Below are 23,074 nucleotides of genomic sequence, written 5' to 3' on the forward strand. Positions count from 1 at the left end.
ATAGCTTTCCTTTCAAGGAGCAGGCATCTTTTAATTTCATGGCTTCAGTCACCATCTGCAGTGATTTTTGGAGTCCAAGAAAATAAAGTCTGTCACTGTTTCCATTGTTTCCACATCTATTTGTCATGAAGTGATGGGACCATATGCCATGATCTTAGTTTTTTGAATGCTGAGTTTTAAACCAGCCTTTTCACTCTCCTCTTTCACCTTCATTAAGAGGCTCTTTAGTTCCTCTTCAATTTCTGCTGTTAGAGTGGTGTCATCTGCATATCTGAGGTTACTGATATATAACCTCCCAGCAGTCCTGATTCCAGCTTGTGCTTCATCCAGCCCAGCATTTCACATGATGTACTCTATATAGAAGTTAAATAAGCGGGATGACAATATATTACCTTGAATTATTCCTTTCCCAATTTGGAACCAGTCTGTTTTTCCATGTCAGTTTCTAACTGCTGCTTCTTGACCTGCATGCAGGTTTCTCAGGAGGCAAGTAAGGTGGTCCGGTATTCCCATCTCTTTAAGAATTTTCCACAATTTGTTGTGATCTACACAGTTAAAGGCTTTAGTGTAGTCAATGAAGAAGAAGTATATGTTTTTCTGGAATTCTCTTGCTTTTTGTGTGATCCAAGGGATGTTGGCAACTTGATCTCTAGTTCCTCTGCTCTTTCTAAATCCAGCTTGTACATCTGGAGGTTCTCAGTTTACATACTGTTGAAGCCTATCTTGAAGGATTTTGAGCATTACCTTGCTAGTATATGAAATGACCACAGCTGTGTGATAGTTTGAACATTCTTTGGCCTTTATAAGACTGCCTTCATGTTTAAGACTTCTGTGAAATGCCACACTAAAAACGAAATGCTTCATTTGAACTATTGTAGATATTTCTGTTTGGATGCAGAAATGCAGATGTCTAGAGGCATCTGAACTGTGCAGCATCATGGGTTAAGTTTTTTTTTTTTTTAATTGAACTTCCTCTATGTGTACTATCAGTTCAGTTGAGTCACTCAGTCATATCCGACTCTTTGTGACCCCATGGACTGCAGCATGCAAGGCCTCCCTGTCCATCACCACATCCTGGAGTTTATTCAAGCTCATATCCACTGAGTTGGTGATGCCATCCAACCGTCTCATCCTCTGTCATTCCTTTATTCTCCCACATTCAGTCTTTCCCAGCATCAGGGTCTTTTCCACTGAGTCAGTTCTTCACATCAGATGGCCAAAGTATTGGGGTTTCAGCTTCAGCATCAGTCCTCCCAATGAATATTCAGGACTGATTTTCTTTAGGATGCACTGGTTGGATCTCCTTGCAGTCCAAGGGACTTTAAAGAGTCTTCTCCAACACCACAGTTCAAAAGCATCAGTTTTTCAGTGCTCAGCCTTCTTAATAGTCCAACTTTCACATCCATACATGACTACTGGAAAAACCAGAGCTTTGACTAGATAGACCTTTGTTGGCAAAGTAATATCTCTGCTTTTGAATATGCTGTCTAGGTTGGTCATAACTATTCTTCCAAGGAGCAAGCATCTTTGAACTTCATGGCTGCAGTCACCATATAATTTTGGAGCCTGAAAAAATAAAGTCTGTCATCGTTTCCATTGTTTCCCCATTTATTTGCCATCAAGTGATAGGTCCAGATGCCATGCCATGGTCTTAGTTTTCTGAATGTTGACTTTTAAGCAAACTTTTTCACTCTCCTCTTTCACTTTCATCAAGAGGCCCTTTAGTTCCTCTTTACTTTCTGCCATAAGGGTGGTGTCATCTGCATATCTGAGATTATTGATATTTCTCCCGGCAATCTTGATTCCAGCTTGTGCATCATCCAGCCCAGCGTTTCTCATGATGTACTCTGCATGTAAGTTAAATAAGGAGGGTGGCAATACACAGCCTTGACATACTCCTTTCCCAATTTGGAAGCAGTCTGCTGTTCCATTTCCAGTTCTAACTGTTGCTTCTTGACCTGCATACAGATTTCTCAAGAGGCAGGTCAGGTGGTCTGGCATTCACATCTCTTTCAGAGTTTTCCACAGTTTGTTGTGATCCACACAGTCAAAGCTTTGGCGTAGTCAATAAAGCAGAAGTAGATGTTTTTCTGGAACTCTAGTGCTTTTTCGATTCTCCCAACACATGTTGGAAATTTGATCAGTTTCTTCTGCCTTTTCTAAATCCAGCTTGAACATCTGGAAGTTCATGGTTCATGTACTGTTAAAGCCTGGTTTGAAGAATTTTGAGCATTACTTTACTAGCGTGTGAGATGCATGCAATTGTGTGGTAGTTTGAGCATTCTTTGGCATTGCCTTTCTTTGGAATTGGAATGGAAACTGATCTTTTCCAGTCCCAAAGCCACTGCTGAGTTTTCCAAATTTGCTGACATATTGAGTGCTGTACTATGAGGGTTATCAAAACCATACTGTTCACCAGGTCCAAACTCCTCAGAAAAATGTTTGACTGTGATAAATGCTTACTGATGTCCAGCATGTAATGCATGTGTTATTTTCTAAGGGAACAAGAGATATGAAATATCAGGAAGCAGGGAGCAGAGTTCCTATATATGCCCAGTGGTCACGCAAGCACTATCCACTGTCAGTATCCCATACCAGTGTAGTACATTTGTTATAATTGAAGAGCCTACATTGACACATTATTATCCAAAGTGTATAGTTTACATTAGGCTTCACTCTTAGAGTTGAAAATTCTATGGGTTTGGACAAACGGATAATGACATTTATCCACCACTATAGTATCATATGAAGCAGTTTCACTGCTTTAAAAATTCTCTGTACTCTACTTATTCAATTTTCCTTTCCCTCTAACCCCTGGAAATCACTGAGCTTTTTCTTGTCTTCATAGTTTTGCCATTTCCGAATTGTCATGTAGTTGGAATCATATAATAAGTAGCCTTTCAGACTGGCTTCCTCCACCTAGTAATATATGCATTTAAGTTTCTTCCATGTTATTTTCATGGCTTGTTAGCTCATATCATTTCAGTGCTAAGTGATATTCCATTGTCTAGATGTACCACAGTTTGTTTATTCATTCACCTAATGAAGGATATCTTGGTTGCATCCAAGTTTTGCAATTATGAATAAAGCTGCTATAAACAATCATGTGAAAGCTTTTGTGTGGACATAAGATTTCACCTCGTTTGGGTAAATACAAAGGAGGATAATTGCTGAATCATAAGCTAAAAGTAAGTTTTCTTTTGTAAGAAATTGCCAAAATTTCTTCCAAAGTGGCTGTACCATTCCAAATAGCAATGAATGAGAGTTCCTGTTGTTTCACATCCTTGCCAGCATTTTATGTTGTCAGTGTTCTGGATTTTGGCCATTCTAGTAGCCATGTAGTAGTATCTCATCATTGTTTTAATTTGCACTTCCCTGATGATATATGATGTGGTGCATCGTTTCATATGCTTATTTGCCATCTGTATCTCTTCTTTACTGAGGCATTAAGATCTTTAGTCTATGTTTTAAATAAGTTGTTTGTTTTCTTACTGGTGAGTTTTAAGAGTCCTTTGTATATTGTAGATAACAGATGAGCAGTCCTTCACCAGCTTTTGTCTTTTGCAGTTATTTTCTCCTAGTTTGTGCCCTGTCTCTTCATTTTCTTGTTATTGTCTTTCACAGAGCAAAAGTTTTTAATTTTAATGAAGTATAGCTTATCAGTTATTCCTTTTGTGGATCATACTTTTTGTATTTATTTGAAAAGTCATCAACTTGCCCAAGAGTACCTACATTTTCTTCTATATTATCTTCTAGGCATTTTATAGTTTTGCATTTTACATTTAGGTCTGTGATCACTTTTAGATTAATTTTTATAAAGGGTATATGGTCTACATCTAGATTAATTTTTTTTATATATGGATGTGCAGTTTTTCCAGTATCATTTGTTGGAAATAATTATCTTTGCTCCATTGTATTTCCTTTGCTCCTTTATCAAAGATCAGTTGACTACCTCTTAAAGGTTCTTGAAGTCAGATACTGTCAATCATCTAACTTTTTTGTTGTCATTCACTATTTTATTTTCTATTTCAGGTCCTTTGTTTCTCTATATAGGTTTTAGAATAAGTTTGTCAATATCCACAAAATAATTTAAAATTTAGATTTTATTGATCAGTAGACCAATAGACTAATAAAGTTCAATTTGGGAAGAATTAGCAGCACCCCACTCCAGCACTCTTGTCTGGAAAATCCATGGATGGAGGAGCCTGGTAGGCTGTAGTCCATGAGGTCGTGAAGAGTCAGACATGACTGAGCGACTTCACTTTCACTTTTCCCTTTCATGCATTGGAGAAGGAAATGGCAACCCACTCCAGTGTTCTTGCCTGGAGAATCCCAGGGACGGGGGAGCCTGGTGGGCTGCTCTCTCTGGGGTCGCACAGAGTTGGACACGACTGAAGTGACTTAGCAGTAGCACCAGCAGCATCTTGATAATATTGAAACTTCCTATCCATGAACAGGGAATATCTCCATTTATTTAATTATTACTTTCCTGGTACTCAGACAGTAAAGAATCTGCCTATAATGCAGGAGACCTGAGTTTGATCCCTGAGTCAGAAAGATCCCCTGGAAAAAGGAATGGCAACCCACTTTAGTATTCTTGCCTGGAAAATTCCATGGACAGAGGAGCCTGGTGGACTACCATCCGTGGGATTGCAAAGAGTAGGACATGAGTGAGCAACTAAAACTCACTCACTTGATTTTTTTGGTCAGCTTTATAATTTTCCTCATATAGACCTTAAACATAATCTGTTAGATTTGTATTTAAGTATTTCTTTGAGGGGAGTGCTAATGTGAGTGGTTTTATGTTTTTAACTTCCAATCCCACTTGTTCTTTGCTGGAATGTAGGAAAGCAACTGATTTTTCTATATTAACTTTGTAATTTTCAACCTCACTGTAATTGCTTATTAGTTCCAGGAGTTCTTTTGTTAATTCTTTTGGATTTTTTTAATATAAACAATTATGATGTCAACAGAGACATTCATTTCTTCCTTCTCAATCTGTAAACATTTTATTTCCTTGCCTTGCCTTATTTCATTAGCTAACACTTCCAGTATGATTTTTTAAAGTGGTGAGAGGACTGTTTGCAGATGACATGATCCTCTACATAGAAAACCCTAAAGACTCCACCAGAAAATTACTAGAGCTAATCAATGAATATAGTAAAGTTTCAGGATTTAAAATCAACACACAGAAATCCCTGGCATTCCTATACACTAATAATGAGAAAATAGAAAGAAAAATTAAGGAAACAATTCCATTTACCACCGCAATGAAAAGAATAAAATACTTAGGAATATATCTACCTAAAGAAACTAAAGACCTATATATAGAAAACTATAAAACACTGGTGAAAGAAATCAAAGAGGACACTAATAGATGGAGAAATATACCATGTTCATGGATTGGAAGAATCAATATAGTGAAAATGAGTATACTACCCAAAGCAATCTATAGATTCAATTCAATCCCTATCAAGCTACCAACGGTATTTTTCACAGAGCTAGAACAAGTAATTTCACAATTTGTATGGAAATACAAAAACCCTCAAATAGCCAAAGCAATCTTGAGAAAGAAGAATGGTACTGGAGGAATCAACCTGCTTGACTTCAGGCTCTACTATAAAGCCACAGTCATCAAGACAGTATGGTACTGGCACAGAGACAGAAATATAGATCAATGGAACAAAATAGAAAGCCCAGAGATAAATCCACGCACCTATGAACACCTTATCTTTGGCAAAGGAGGCAAGAATATACAATGGAGAAAAGACAATCTCTTTAACAAGTGGTGCTGGGAAAACTGGTCAACCACTTGTAAAAAGAATGAAACTAGATCACTTTCTAACACCATACACAAAAATAAACTCAAAATGGATTAAAGATCTAAACATAAGACCAGAAACTATAAAACTCCTAGAAGAGAACATAGGCAAAACACTCTCCGACATACATCATAGCAGGATCCTTTATGACCCACCTCCCAGAATATTGGATATAAAAGCAGAAATAAACAAATGGGACCTAATTAAAATTAAAAGCTTCTGCACAACAAAGGAAACTATAAGCAAGGTGAAAAGACAACCTTCAGAATGGGAGAAAATAATAGCAAAGGAAGCAACTGACAAACAACTAATCTCAAAAGTATACAAGCAACTCCTACAACTCAATCCAGAAAAATAAATGACCAAATCAAAACACGGGCCAAAGAATAAAATAGACATTTCTCCAAAGAAGACATACAGATGGCTAACAAACACATGAAAAGATGCTCAACATCACTCATTATCAGAGAAATGCAAATCAAAATCACAATGAGGTACCATTTCATGCCAGTCAGAATGACTGCAATCCAAAAGTCTACAAGCAATAAATGCTGGAGAGGGTGTGGAGAAAAGGGAACCCTCTTACACTGTTGGTGGGAATGCAAACTAGTACAGCCACTATGGAGAACAGTGTGGAGATTCCTTTAAAAATTGCAAATAGAACTGCCTTATGACCCAGCAATCCCACTGCTGGGCATACACACTGAGGAAACCAGAATTGAAAGAGACTCGTGTACCCCAATGTTCATAGCAGCACTGTTTATAATAGCCAGGACATGGAAACAACCTAGATGTCCATCAGCAGATGAATGGATAAGAAAGCAGTGGTACATATACACAATGGAGTATTACTCAGCCATTGAAAAGAATATATTTGAATCAGTTCTAATGAGGTGGATTAAACTGGAGCCTATTATACAGAGTGAAGTAAGCCAGAAAGAAAAACACCAATACAGTATACTAACGCATATGTATGGAATTTAGAAAGATGGTAATGATAACCCTGTATGCAAGACAGCAAAAGAGACACAGATGTATAGAACAGTCTTTTGGACTCTGTGAGAGAGGGAGAGGGTGGGATGATTTGGGAGAATGGCATTGAAACATGTATAATATCATATGTGAAACAAGTCACCAGTCCAGGTTCAGTGCATGATACAGGATGCTTGGGGCTGGTGCACTGAGACGACTCAGAGGGGTGGTTCGGGGAGGGAGGTGGGAGGGGGGTTCAGGATGGGGAACATGTGTATACCTGTGGTGGATTCATGTTGATGTATGGCAAAACCAATACAATATTGTAAAGTAATTAACCTCTAATTAAAATAAATAAATTTATATTTTAAAAAAAAGTGGTGAGAGGAGATGTCCTTGCTTTGTTTGTAATCTGAGTGGGAAAGGTTCTAGTTTCTTCCATTGCATTTTAAAACTTGTTGTTCCTATAAAGGAAATATATTGAGTTTTTCATATCACCTTTGATATAGACACTTGAATTCTTTTACCACTTTTAGGAATCTTTCAGATGTTTCTATTTTTTCTAGGCATACAATTATATAGTATGCAAATAACTATATTTTACTTCCTTCATCCTTATTAAATACTGTAATTGTATCTCATATCTAATTGGATTGGTATGTATAGTGTTGAGTTTTTCCTAAGCTTTACGAAAATATGTTTAGGATTTGTAAAGTTTTTTGTTGACCTTGGGGATCTGTGTGTGTGTGTGTGTGTGTATAAAATGTTAGAACAACTGGACAAATGGATGTCTACTTCACTCCATGTAGTAAGCAAATTCTAGGGCTTCCCTGGTAATCCAGTGGTTAAGAATCCATCTTGCAATGCAAGGGTCACCAGTTCATCCCTGGTCCAGGAAGATCCCACCTGCTGCAGTGCAACTAAGCTCACACACCATAACTACTGTGCCTGCACTCTGAAGCCTGTGAGCCACGACTATTGAGCCCACATGCAGCAACTGCTGAAGCCCACCTGCCCTAGAGCCCGTGCTCCTTAACAGGAGAATCTCAGCAATGAGAAGCCTGTGCACTGCTACTGGAGACTAGGCCCTGCTCCCCATAACCAGAGAAACCCTCTGTGCAGCTATGGAAACCCAACACAGCCAGTAAGTAAATAAATATTATAAAACAAATTCCAAATAGATCAAAGATTTAAATTTATAAATATAAACCATAAAATGATAAAAACGAACGATGAAAACATGATGTATCCCTCCACACTCTCAGGGACATGGATGCTTTCCAGAGCATGACACAAAATCTAGAAACCAGAGAAGAATTAGAGTTTAATCATCACATAATATGTAAAATATTTTAACTAAATTTTGTAATCTGTAGCACTAAACACCATAGACTCAAAATGCGTACACTATATATTTTTTAAAGCCCCCGCATTCCCAAATTAAATGGTTCATAGTGTATCTAAAAGGGTGCTATAGATTAAAAAGGAACAGAAAATGAAAACATGTACTGTTATTTAAATAGTCACAGAAAGAAAAGAAAATATAGCTCTTGAACATATGCTCAAGTAAGTTCACATAAGTTCAGCTTTTCTCATTTTAAGACAAATGCAAATTAGAACAGTAATATGGCCCCTGTTTTGCCCCAGATTGAGCATACTGAAAATATGATAACACATTATGTGGTGAGAATGTACATGAGCAGGCACCATGTTCCATTGTTGTCAGCAGAATCAATTGGTTCAACCTTCAGAAAGAGTTATTTTGTAATAATACCAAAATTAAAGATTCACATTTTGCATAGCTAAGCACAACTGTAGAAATTGATACTATATTATTCACATATATGTGAAAGTATGTGTATAATATATATTAATTGTATCTTTATTTGTAATAACAAAAGATTAAAAACAGGCTGAATACCTATTACTTGGGAATTGATTGAATAAATTATAGTATGTACAAAAAAAGGAAAACCATGCAGCTGATAAACAGTTGAATCTGTAAAAACTGATAAGAAATTAACTCTAATAGGTATTTTCAATGAAAAGTTCAGGGTGCAAAAAATGTGTGAATTTATGTATACCTATGTGATTGGCGCATATCTATTACATAGATAACAGCGCTTACATCTTGGGTCAGAAATTGATTTTTTGCAATCAAGAAGGAAGGGGAATTTTCCAGTTTCCTTTAATGTTTTGAGTTTATGTCATTTATGCATGTATTCTATCAAAAAACTAGTCAGAAATAAGACCATCCATACATTGATGTATAATACTTCCCTTAGAAAATGCACCATACTTGTTATCCCTAAACATTTATTTCAAAATAAATAACTGCCAGTATTTTCCTGATTCCTTATGGGAGCAGTAGAATTTTAAGGCAAAATATTCTTTTTTTATTGATTTAAATTTTCTTTTTTTCCAGGCCCTAAGCTGAATTGCAGGTAGATTGGAAGGACCTCTGAAAATTTCACTAGTTCATCTCATGGACAGAGAATACAAATTTAGACTTGTATATCCGGTAAAGAATCTGCCTGCAGTACAGAGGATCTGGATTCAATCCCTGGTTGGACAGAGAAGCCTGGCAGACTAGAGTCCATGGGGTTGCAAGAGTTGGACATGACTTAGCAACTAAACCATGAACCAATGAGTTAATGACGTGTCCAAATACAACTTGTGGTCAGATGATAGCCTAGGCTCTGAGAAGTTTTGGCTCAGAATTATGTGTGAAATTTGAGCTGACATTAAATATGCCTTAAAACAATACTTTGGGGATTTGGCCTCCAGCATCTGATCAGGTCTGGCAGCTATATAGAGTCAAGAGTTTTGCCTCAGGTCCCTATATTTTGCACTATAGGATTATAGCATCAGCAAGAATATCATTATTGCCTTTAGTGAAGGAAAATATCTCAGTGTTTGAGCTTGTGGAACTGTCCTCTTTCTGATTATTTTTTCCTCTGAAACAAGAGAATTCTGCTGTCTCCTGTACCTACAGTTATCTTCTCCTGCCCACAGCCCAATCTAGTAATTCCTTTCCAGCCTAGCCTTTCTGCCATTCTTAGTCATCTAATTGTTGTCTGTCTAACCTTAAACTGTCTCTTTCTATATGCATTTAAGTAGGCCGACCCTAGCATGACTGATGCCAGGACAGGTCACAGTTCCATTGTCTTTGTCTCAGAATAGATGAAGGCTCAATCAGGACAGCCATGGCTATTTGACTGGTCATTAAATCTGGCTGGAGCAAACTGTTCTGACTGGCTTGATCAGGAGCCACTTGTGCAGATTAGACAGTTGCATTTTATATCCTCTCAGAAACAACTCCTTTTCCACTTCATCCTGTTGATGAGTTAACCATGGTCTCTCTGGGGCTACATCCTCATCTTCTGGGTGGCTCACAGAGTGAATAGCTCATTTGGGATAGGGTGGTACTTAGCCAATGTACTTTAATTAAGGCTATACTTGAATAACTTCCTTAAGTTATGGCACAGTTCCTGCCTTGGCAAAGCATAAGGATTGGATTAATAAACATGGGACATTTATAACCAAAAAGCTGAGATAGAAAACCTGTTTGTTAAGCCAAACTCATAGAAACAGAAAGTGGAATGGTGGTTGCAAGAAGCTGGGGGAGGGGAAAATAGAGAGTTGCTGTTCACTGACATTAAATTTCGTTTATGTAAGATGAATAAATTCTAGAGAGCTATATGACTTTGTGCCTATAGTTGACGATACTGTCTTGCATGTTTAAAAGTTTGCTTAAAGGGTCATGCTAAAGATCTCAAGTTAAATGTTCTAGCTACAAAAAAAAAAAAAAAAAAAAGAATTTATATTTAATTATTCCATTTGGATTTAATTGGAAATGAACTTTTCAGTCCTCTAGTTTGTATTGCATAACAGGAGGTTGCAGATATTAACATCTTTTAAGCTCCTTAAAATATCTGTATTCTTTCTCCTTAGGACTTCATATGCAGAGTAAATGGTGATTAAAATGTGCAGGATGACAAGATGGAGCAAACAGTGCTTGTACCACCAGGACCTGACAGCTTCAACTTCTTCACCAGAGAATCCCTTGCGGCTATTGAAAGACGCATTGCAGAAGAAAAGGCTAAGAATCCCAAACCAGACAAGAAAGATGACGATGAACATGGCCCAAAGCCAAATAGTGACTTGGAAGCCGGAAAGAACCTTCCTTTTATTTATGGAGACATCCCTCCAGAGATGGTGTCAGAGCCACTGGAGGACCTGGATCCCTACTATATCAATAAGAAAGTGAGTGTGTTTATCAGGCATATTTTGCCGCTTATTGCCTTATAGTATACCTTAGACTGTTACTGCACCAACATATGCTAAGTTAGCACAAACTCTAAGTATCCTTCTCTTTGGGAAATAGAACACATTTGCATATGCTTTATGCATATAAACGTCAAATAATTGATTAGATCATAACAGATGGAGCTGTCCCAAATGTACACAAAAGATATCTAAAAATAAATGTAAGTCATAGGCAGCTTTTGTGACAAATTAAAAACTTCTCCCCAGGGATTGTATTTACTATTTGAGTTTTATGTACTTGAAAATCCTGAAATTGTCACAAGTTATAAAGATCTCAAAAATGTTGGTGTTAATTTCTCATAGAACAAAGTTTGACACCACAAGGATGTTCAATTTTTATATTATATATAAATATTATGTTATATATAATACATCAATTAAGTTCCTGAAGAAACTTTTTCATTTGGGGAAAAACATTCCTATATAAATTATAGTTTAAACAATTATTTAATCTTTTGGTGGGAATATATTAATATCAGTAAGGATTAACCAAAATGTAGTAATCTAAAAATACATAAATTTGAGTATTCATGCTTGAAATGAATGTATTTAGTACCTATCCTTTCATTATGACCATGATATCACCAAGCCAAGAAGAAAAGTATAAAACAAAGATAAAATTTTAAAATTACATATTGATTTTAGAAAATTTATGGCTTGTTAATTTGCAATATTTTATTATATTTTTTACCTAAAACAACATATTTGTTAACTCTTGGTGGAAAGGTATAGCGCAAAGATTGTGATTAAGCAAATGAAATGTTTTAGTTAAATATGGTCCTTAAAAATGCCCCCCAAACTTTTAGGGATGTTTTTGGTTGTTGGCACAATTATCATGTTAGTTTTTATGAAGTGCAAAAGTTTGGAATTATAATATGTTAATTCAAGGCAGTTTTGTAAATTGCTTCTCATTGACTACTGCAGCTTTCAGAGGTAGAAACCTCTTAGGTTCAGATTCTTTTTTAAACTTTTTTTAAACCAGGATATAGCTGTTTTAAGTATAACAATTTTCCTTTTTAAAACTGATTTGTCCATTTTACAGTAATGGAAGAGTTTAATCATTTTCCATAGATTTATTATCTTTTATTTAAATTTGTATTTTAACATTGTAGTATTAAATCTTAGTAGGTAAGCCACTATCTGTTTCATAACTGCCATTTAAATTAAGAGAAAAATTACATTTTATCGTTCAATCACTCCTTTGGAAATTAACATGATATCTGGAAAGCTAAAACCCATATTAAGCAGTCTACCAGGGGGTTATTTGTATTTTTTTTAAGTAAAAATGTGATAAACCAGTTATTCAAACATTTTAACTTTTTAAAATTACTCTATTATTGAAGTTGTGACTCTGATATGTTCTAGCCAGAAATTCATTGCAACAAAGTATATGACTTTATGTATGACTTTATTTATAGCCATTGGACATATCCAAGCTGTTTAGAGCTGCTATTATCGTGGGTTAGTGGGCACCATCCTAAGCAGGCATTTGGCTATCCCTAGACATCCAGTCCCCAGCTTTCCAGTAGAAATAACCATCTGAAAGTTGTTAAAGTCACCCAGAGTCTACCACTTCATCAAACAGGATCCACAGCTAGGATCCCAGATCCTCTGCCATGTCCTTATCTGTAAAACAATAAATGCATACATTGAGAAAGACCAAACTAACAAGGGCGGTTCTTCTTTAAATAGAAACCAAATCATCCAATCAATCTTTTCCTTTAAATCGAAAATTTTTTAGATTGATAAAGTTGTCATCTTGAGCAAATGTCCCCAGACAAAGCAGTCCACAACTGGTTTATAATAAATGAGATATAACAAAGTATATAAAGACAGATGGAGAACAAAATGATGTAAACCGTTCCGAATAGTTAAAAGAAAGGTCTTGAAACTGAGGATGAAAGACAAACTGAAGGAATGACTATTCAGCCAGATTCTTGTGCTGAAGTAACCCTTATAAACTTTGTTAGGTTCACATTCAAGCTTGCCTTTACCATATCCTTATTTTCAAATGCACATTGTGTGAGGAAGGAAAAACATTCTGACATTTCAGAGCAAATCAGTGTGCAAGTAACACAACCTGATAAGAAAAGTATTGTTATCAGAAAGGTTTCCCCAAGTTGAGGCACATCCATTGCTTTCACTTTGAGCTGACATCAAGCAAGTCTCCAAAAGTAAGTCATTCAACAGAAATACAAATGAAACTTTTTGCAGGACTGAAATCCTTAAAAATTAACATGGCATGCTTGAGCTGTGTGTTTGAAATTTCCTTTTTTTTTTTTTTTTTGCATCTTCATGTTTTAAAACTTTCTATCGTTATGTGTACACTCTTTTCTAGTTTTAAATTTTCTTTCATAATTGGATTGTTTCAGTATGGAAGAATAGTCTTAAATTCTGAATTTGTTTCCTCTGATTGATGGTAGAATGCTTAGAAAAATAATAACCTTTTTAAAATAATGACTATTTCTTTTTATATTTGACCAATTTAATTTTAGTGGCCTGGGTGTCTAAGGATGGCAGGGTGATCTTCATGAAACAACACAATACACACACAGAGCACTCCTGGCATAGACAAAGGGTCTAATGATGGAAGTGTCATGGGGAAAAAGCTTCCTAGGAGGAGATTTCCCATTCTCACCAATACTGGGGGTGTGGGTTTTACTGCCTTTGTGGGTTGTAACATACAAATATTAATCAGGCTAGTGATTCCCCTAAGGCTTAACTAAAGTACAGTACTTAAAGTGTCGGTTGTGTCTATATACCACATCTCTATGGTTCCGTCCTTAAAATGTGTAGAATAAGCAAAGCAAGCCTCTTATCAGAATGGCTGGAGAATCTTTGCTGTTTTAGGTGAAAGTGCAGTGGTGCACGTATGTAAGGAATGTACCTGTAAGGAATAGAAAGGACACAAACCACAGCGAAGTTGTCTGTGATCTTCTACAAACACAATGTCAGTGAGCTTATGGAAATGTCACTGCTGATGGTATATTTTCGGATGGCATATGCCCACATATTTTTATCTCTTTTGCCCCAGTTTAAAATGTACTAATTACATAATGTTCAAAATTTCTGCTGAGATTGTTAAAATAGTTTAATCCATGGTCAATGATATTGTGGCAGTAACTGGAAAAATAGTATCAACTGTCTCATGAACATTCATGGCACAGGAAGCATTCTGGACCCTCAGATGTTTTAAGCCTTCAGAAGTCCAAGGTAAGAACTAAGGAATAAATTAACAGTGCTATTGGAAGAAACCCACAGAATTTTCCACACTGAACTGTTAACTTTGGTTCTATGGTCTTCAGAACATGATTCCAGGCTGGGTTCCTTTTTTTTGTTTATTTACTGTGTGGCAAGGCACATTTTAGCTTGTGAACACACCTTTATTTCTTCGTGGGATTCTTTTTTTTTTTTTCACAGTTTCCTTTCATAGCTTCGGTTGATATTGCACCATTTGGCTATACACTCAAATTCTTCACCCACTCTTTATTATAGAAAACTTCTTCCTTCTCATGTTCTTCTTAAAATTACAGATGACTCATTAGTATCCTTTTGACTGCGACAGTGTACTGGAAATAGAATGAGGTATTTTAGCTGTGCAGTGAAAATGGATGTTTGTTAATTATGGAATGTACAAATGTACTCTTTACTTGACTGTCTCCCTAACCATTTAAAGACAATTTATTCTCCCCTTTTATCAGCTCTTCTGAAAGAGATGCATGGCCCCTCTTTATTGGGGCTGCATGAAAAATCGGACAAGAATTTGTGGTTTTAAATTCATGCCGGGTTTGTCATCGCCACAGGAATTTTTAATTGTTACGTGGGGTAGGGAGAGTTTGTTTTGGTTTTAAACAAATTGAGATTAGGTAGTTTTTCTTGCAAAAGTAATTTAAAAGAAAATCAGAACAATAGATGGTAAAAGCTCATGATTCCATGAATTCTCACCTTCATGAATTTTCTTTGTATATCATTAGTGACTAGCCTCTCCCTCCCTTAGTTTCAAGGCACTATAGTTCACTTTTAGATCTTTTTCCTACCCACCCTTTGTTTCTTCCTTATGTCCCTTTCTTCTTTGTTACGTCCCTGTCTCTGGCTCAGAAACAATCCCAAGCTGATGAGGGCAGTGGTGAAATAATGGTTAGCATTTATCAAGTACCTGCCATATTAGTAAAGCTTCAAATGAAAGTGACCAAAACGCAATGGAAAATAGTTTTTGAAAACAAAGAATCAAACAACTAAAGTGTGTATAGGGTAAATCTGGTCTTGATACCAAAGGATCCAGTACCTAAAACTGCCATTCTTTTGCTTTCTCACTCTGCTTCCACCCCTGCCAGCTGCATCCACAGGCTGGTTCTTCCCTCAAGATGGTAGAAATAGCCACCAGTAGCACAAAAATAACTTCTATAGCCTAGTAACTCCAAAGAAAAGAACTCATATTTTCTTCAAAATTTCTCCTGGAATTCATTTTACTAGCTCACATAACCTATTCTGAATCAGCCACTGTAGCCAAGGGTTTGTGATGATCTCATTGGCCAGATCAGTGTCGCATGTTGACCGGTGTTGCCAAGGGATGGATCAGCTCCACCCAAGCCATGTGGCTAGACAATGAGGCAGCGGTTTTCTGTAAAAGGAAGAGAGAGAGACTGTGAAGAAGGTGTGCTAGACAAGCAAAAGCCAAGCTCTGTCTATGCTTTAGGACATTTACAGTTCTTATTTAACCACCATGCCCTGCCAAGATAATTCTTATCTTTATTTTAAAATGATGAAACTGAGGTAAAGTAATTTTCCTAAGATCATAGAGCTATGATCTCTAGCTATCTAGAGACTAGATTTCAAACCAGATCCTTCAGCTCCCGTGGCTTATTGCCATGCTACTCTGGATTTGCAGTTGTCACACTAATGAAGAGAAGTCAGTGATGGAATCTAAACAAGCCTGTCGCTACTTTTCCTGCCTCTCCACACAGGCCACTGTGAAGCTGTCCTCCTCATCTCCCCAGCTGGCAGTATTTCCCAAACCTGACTTGTTGCTTCACTACTTCTACTCAATCAGGGCCTGCCTTTATAAAAACTAAAATCTTTGAGACTCAGTGGATCTAGATCAGTTCCTAAATTAATTAGAAAATTACGTTTCCCATCAGATTCTAATAGATTGTTTTTTCACATTTTTTCCAAAGAGGAAAGATTCAGGTGACATGAATTGTGTGCCTCTGTAAAGAAATGCCATTTAAATTGGGATCTCAGGTGTAGAAAGAAGAGAGAAGTCTTCCATGGGAAGGGAACAGCCTATAAGAAGACATGTAATATAGTGGGACTGTAATAAGTAAAAGGAAAGTAAGATGTGGTTGGGGAGATGGGCTTGGGGCTAGATCAAAGCCCCAAGAGTTTGAAGTTTAAGGGAAAAATAATTCTCTGAAGACTTTGGGTAGAGAAGTGACAATGTTCACTTTTTGCTTTTAAGATCAAGTTGGGATCTTTATAGAGGTCTGGTCTAGATTTTTGACGGTGAAGACAAAGAATAATGGATGAGATCAGAATCCATTTTGGAGACATAATGCTTAAGTATTGGGAGCAAACGGATGGCATTGTTTTTTGAATATGAAATTTGGGAGGAAAGAAACTGAGCAGCAAAGTTCAAATGTGAAAATTGGCACTGCTTTAACTTATGCTAAAACACATAAGTTTTATCAAGTGTTTGTGTACATATTTGAGTTTGTATACACAAGTGTTTGTATGTGTATATATTTGAGAACCAGAGATACTTACATTTTTAATCCTTTAATCCTTGTGTTTATATGACACTTGGAATTCATTAAGAAGATTCACATGTTTTATTTCATTTCTATCCTTTAAACCACCCTGAGGTTAGTCGTATTATAATCTTCTCCATTCAGATGAAGAAATTGACATGGAATAATTTGCCCAAAGTCTTCACACAGCAACATCTGCAATAAAACTGGGCCAATTAGTCCTTTTCTGTCAATGAAAAATTAACTGAGCATGGACTATGTATCATACCCATGTTATAGGCTGAAGATACAGGGATGAGAAATATTTGACCCCCAGATTTTATCAGTTTAATCAGTTATAATTTTTTCTCTCCATCTGAGGCAGAGGCAGAAGCATCTGTAACCAGCTGACAGGAACCCAGTTAGGGACCAATTATGGGGTCATCTCTAGCACTGGCCCCACTGCAACTATTCTACCCAGCTAAACCTTAGGGACAAGCAATTTTACAGACTCTTTTCTGGGTACATATTTTTCTCCTTTGCATGAACTTGAAGCAAAAATTTAAAAAAAAAAAAAAAACCTATGAGGCCTTGAGCCTGCAGATGTATTTTTGTTTGTCTCATGCAATACTGTTTAAAATTTTGAATTAGTGTCTGAGATTTATAAATCAGGAGATTGCACATGTGTAACATGTGTAAACCTGCATATTTAGGTTTCTCACACACTGTCAGATCTGGCATCACTGATTTGCATACCAGAAATTAGCATGCCTCTTGCACTGTCTGGCTTCTGTGGGGTGTTGGTTTGTGATCCCTGGCTTCAAGACAATTAAATGAGGGCTGGATATTAAAGCTTGGTGGGCCGTGGGCAGGCATCAGTTCACAGATTGTTCTTTAGGCTGGTTATCCCTCATCTAAGCAGAAAAGCAGAATGAGATTGGGAGAGAAAACATTTTTTAAATTATTGCTCACTCACTTTGGAATCAGGTAGAGAACCTGTGAGAAAGCTTTCCATCCCTCAGTGAGCCAGGAAAGGAGGGAAATCTTGGCCTGAATCAACAGGTTATTTAAAAAAAAAAAAAAAGGCAAAGAAGTAGGTGAGATCATTTAGATAGCTCATAGGGAAAAAAAAATAGAATTAGATGCCAAGGAATTGGCCCACAGTGAAAGATGTCCCCAGAGATATGTACTAATGGGAATCTCTTGCCTTTCTATGCAATTATTTACACCCAAAGCTCTGAAGCATCTCTTCTGCCATGTGGTTTCACTCTGCCCTTTCTTGCTGGAACCTTTTCTCAGGCCAACAGCTTAGAGCTAGAAAAAGATTGACCCCACTTCTCGAAGAAGATAGAGCCAGGGAATTTCCCTAATTTGAATGCCAGGGTAATATCAAAGCAGGGAGAGAGATACACCTTGCTAGCCAACTTAGAAATCTTACCACTTTTAGAGCGATGATTTCTTATAAAGAGTGATGGAGTTCCATGCTGTCATTACACAGAATTCTATTTCATTAGGAATTATATAGACTTGTGAATCTATGTGTAAATATATATCCTTTCTTTGGGAAAAAGATGTTCACAGTTCCAAACAATTGACCTCCAAGCACATTTTTGGATCACAGTATAAGCACAAGTTGAAATAGCCTCTCTAAATTTTGAGGCTAAAGAATAAATGTATTTGACCGATAGCATATTCGTTTTTCTATTATTCATGGTCATTGCTCACCTTCCTCTGTTATTTCTTTTGCTTTTGCCAGTACATTTACTATAAGAGCAGGCAAATTGAGTTGGCATCAATCCTTTTATTTGGCAATTTTAAAATAATGTTTAGATAAACACAAAGCTGGGCCTTGGGTTTAAACTATTTAAGAAGCAAAACACCTAGATTGAAAGAAAAATTAAGATAATGGACATGGTTTTTAAGGAAACTGGGAAACTATAGTTTGTTAAATTCAGTGTTCATCCTGAGGGGAAAAGATAAATCATTTTCTAAAGTCTCAGAGACAAGAAGGATTACTAATTTTAGTTAGCAAGTACAGATTCATAAACAATAATCCTACCAAACTAGTATAACTTAAGTGTTTTCTTATTGACTATGCAGCATATAAATAGGAAAGATTTTAATGCAGGTCCATAGCATAAGCATTGATAACAAAAACAGATTCATAGCCCTCCTATTGCAGATCACCCTAGTGATTCATTAAAAGTACAGAATACTGGACATCACAGTCTGACCCACTAAATTAGAATCACAACACCTCTGTGAGCTTAGTGCATGGGTGCATGCTAAGGCGCTTCAGTTGTTTCTGATTCTCTGTGCCCCCACAGACTATTGCCCACTAGGCTCCTCTGTCCATGGGATTTCCTAAGCAGAATACTGGAGCGAGTTGCCATGTCCTTCTCCAAGGCATCTTCCTAACCCAGGGATCGAACTCGTGTCCCTTATGTCTCCTGCACTGGGAGGCCAGTTCTTTAGCTCTAGTGCCACATGAGAAGCCCCAAGTTTAGTGTATATATTCTCATTTTTCAAAAGAGACAAATGAGTCACAGAAAAATTAATATCTTGTCCAGGATCTCAATGCTGGGAGGCAGCACAACCAGATTTTGAGCCAGGCATCCAACTCCAGAGTCCACACTCTTAATAAATACATAAGCTAAAACAAATCCTAAATAATTTTTTTAAAAAGAATTTTTAAAAAACCCAAACAAATCCTACTTGTATTTTCCTAATGTTGCTTTCTAGGCTATTAAACTTTGAATATCAGGAGTGTTAACCTGCTTGGGTTTTTGTTGTTGTTTTCTTTAAAGCTGGAATGGGTTTTTACCTAACAAAGCTTGCTGAAGAGAGTATGACCTGGCAGTACAATGAATGGTTTACACCTAGGTTGGTGCTGCCCAATTCAGTGGACAATATTCATGTGTGGCTATTGTACTTGAAAGGTATTTGACCTGTGGCACGTTCAGTTTTTGAAGATTTAGAATGGTATGAAAAGAGGATGTAAATCATTTCAATAATTTTTAATAATGATTTCATCCCCAAATGATAATATATAGGATATATCAGGTTAAAGAAAATAGTATTCAGATTAATTTCATTTGCTTTTTTTTCTATTTTAAAATATGGCTATTAGAATGTTTAAAATCACATATGTGACTCAGATTTGCAGTTCACATAGTATTTCTATTTGGTAGCTCTGGTCTAAGTAAACTTTCACTAATACTTCTGGATTTTCTTCTGTCAGTAGAGATAGTTGAACATTTACTAGTTTTCAGGCTTCTTGGGGTCATAACTTACTACTTATTCCAAGTTTCTTGGGGGTCTTTGTTTTCCCTACAAACTTTAGTACAGGACTTTGTGAGTATTGTGCTAAATGGTTAACACACATCTTCTGCATTGAAGTGAATTGAATTAGCAATTGGACTGAGAATTAGGTCTAGGCTGCTTTCCAAGTGTCTGAAACACTCATACATATTAACAGCTTAACATATAGGGACTTAGTAAATGCTACTTGAGTTTAGTAGCTATACATAGAAGAGATAAGTGACAAGCCTGATCAATACCTAGTATATGAAGAGTTACATTCCTATAAATGTGTCTCTAAAGTGGCATTTTATATATAACATCTCATTTCTAATTCAGTCAAAATGCAGTCTTGAAATTTGTTCTGAGGCATAGTATTATTCTCAGGTTAAAATGACTTCATGAATTTCCTACAGCCTTGGGCTGTTTTAAAAAAAAAAAAAAGAAGTCTGTTTCAAGCTGGATACTACTGTATCAGCCTTTTCTCCACAATCAATTCTGAAGTTTTTCTTTTCTATTGAAGTGACTTAATGCAATTAAAATTTTTCTGAGTAGTTATGTTGATGAAATTTTTATTAAACTAACTAGATTTAAAGAATGTTAAGATACTTTCCTCTAATAAGACATTCAGTACATTCATTTAAAAAGTTAACACCAAACTTGTACACTTAGAATGGTTAAACTGGTAAATTTTATGGTAGGTGTATTTTACAATAAAAAAATTAGGGGCAGGGAGTTTAAAATGTCACTCATTCGAACAGCTCATAAATCTTGCTTTGCTTAAAGTTTCATATTTGCTTATACAATTTAAAGTACAGAAACATCTTGTCTGAAAGTGAAAATGTTAGTTACTCAGTCGTGTCCAACTCTTTGTGACCCCAGGGACTGTATGGACTATCGCCTGCCAAGCTCCTCTGTCCATGGAATTCTCGAGGCAAGAATACTTGGAGCGGGTTGCCGTTTCCTTCTCCATACATATTTGTTTATACAATTTAAAATACAGAAACATCTTGTCTACCTTCCCTGCTGTTTTCTTTTTGACCCCTTACCTGTGAAATGAGGAAGGCAGATATCTCTATGTTGGAAAATTCTAGAGTTGCTTGACTACTTGTAAGTAACAGTGTTCCCTTCTTACTCTCTTCTCCCTTCATTGCCATCAATACCATTATTTGGGGGCAATGTGTATTTGAGAGTCTTTTGGGGCAAGTAAGCAACTGAGGATGCAAACTCACAAACATCCTTTCGTTAATCCTTAATACTTACGAACTAAATGTCTGGCTTCTTGGATGTGCAAGTAAATATAAGGAGGATGAATACAGATAGATGACGAAATAGATATGAAGTTAGTTACAAACAGTAAGTTTGAAGTTCTAAATGGAACATAAAAATGGTTACAGATTCAAGATTCTAACATTAGGTTTCTCTGTAAGTCAGCAGTTTAAAATGAATCCATAAACACTTTAAGGAAATATTTGTGTAGATTGTATGTAAATATATATGTTTCAATCTGGGAATGACAGTCCTCACAGAAGAAACCCTGAAATGTTCCCTTAATGCTGGTCTCATCATCAGCTTCCTAGGAACTCTATCAAGAATGTCTTCTCTCTCTATACTGCTGGCGAAAAATTAAAGAACAAGTATTGTTATATAGTGAAACCTCACTAAATTCATTATACATTCTTATTGCAAGCACTTACACACTGTGCACACATCCCTTATGAAGTTGAAAATACGTTCTTTGAATTTTGTGAGTGAAAATATCCTAAAGTCAGTTAAAGTCTCTGTCTGTCTTGAACAATTGAGAATTATGTCCTTTTGCCTTTAACTTTTGTGTCAAAGTATTAATTTATCTGTGTGTAAGGACTTTTAAATTGAGAATTGTTTATCAGCATCAGGGGTGCTGTGGCATTCATTAGCTTCACCCTGCTGAGTTCTGGCTCTTTTTCTGTGCCTTTTTGGGCTCCTCTTGGTTCATTTTCAGAGTCTTGCTTCTTTTTCTTCCTGGTCTTTAGGGCAGAGGTTCTTTCTGTCTTACACCCTTTCATTTGGCCTCTGCAGCTTTGCCTGTGGCTTCATCACCCCCTTCCTCTATCTTTTCTACTTCTTCCTTTGTTAGGTCTGCTCAGGGTTCGGGCTGGAGGCTGGCTGCACAGCCAGAGTCACAGGTGATCTTTTCTGTGCGTGGTCCCATCTCAGGATGAGCTGGGTTGCTATTCTTATCCACTGAGCTACAGTCAGGATCATCTTCCTCCCCCTCTCCAAGTTCATGATTTAGCCCCATATGGACTGGAACTTCTTTTCCAAAATTTGTTTTTTGTTGTTGTTTAGTCACTAAGTTGTGTTTGACTCTTTGCGAACCCGGGGACTGTAGCTCACCAGGCTCCTCTGTCCATGAGATTTCCTAGGCAAGAATACTGGAATAGGTTGCCATTTCCTGTTCCAGGGATTGAACCTACATCTCTTGCCTTACAGGCAGATTCTTTACCACTGAGCCACCAGGGAAGCCCTTTCCAAAATTAGGCTTGCAGCATCCAGGACCAGCCCTGGCCGCCTCCCTCATCTGTCCTCCTATGTTCCCTGCACCCCACTGAAACTCCAGAACACAAATGCAATCAGGCAGAGGGTACACAGTGTATCCAAAATAGTTAAACTCATTCTGAAGATTTTAAAGAGTGTCCTAGAGGACTTTTCACTGAAAAGATATCATGCCAACAAACTCTTGTAAGTATGAGCCAAGCTTTCAACATTTATCACCACTGGAGCTGGCACTAAAGGAGATCTCCAAGGACTTCAGAAACCAATAGACGCATGGAGGAGAGAGAGAGGATTTAGAGAAGCAGAATCAGACAGATCATACATTTGTGAGTGTAAAAATGGGTTTAAGAGGAAAAAGGGAGTTCTGGGTTAATGTAATTCACATTGACT

General features: G+C 36.8%; 1 protein-coding gene across 3 annotated transcripts in view; it reads left to right on the plus strand.

Moving 5' to 3' along the window:
- Positions 1–23,074, plus strand: part of SCN1A (sodium voltage-gated channel alpha subunit 1) — a 155,499-nt gene that overhangs the window by 47,350 nt on the left and 85,075 nt on the right. For all 3 annotated transcript variants that reach the window (XM_060411115.1, XM_060411114.1, XM_060411113.1), the window contains exon 2: positions 10,749–11,060. In XM_060411115.1, coding sequence (XP_060267098.1) covers positions 10,797–11,060 — 264 coding nt within the window. In that variant the 5' untranslated portion in view covers positions 10,749–10,796. The remainder of the gene's footprint in view (positions 1–10,748; positions 11,061–23,074) is intronic.

Source organism: Ovis aries, chromosome 2, assembly GCF_016772045.2.
Source record: "Ovis aries strain OAR_USU_Benz2616 breed Rambouillet chromosome 2, ARS-UI_Ramb_v3.0, whole genome shotgun sequence".
Classification (NCBI taxonomy): domain Eukaryota; kingdom Metazoa; phylum Chordata; class Mammalia; order Artiodactyla; family Bovidae; genus Ovis; species Ovis aries.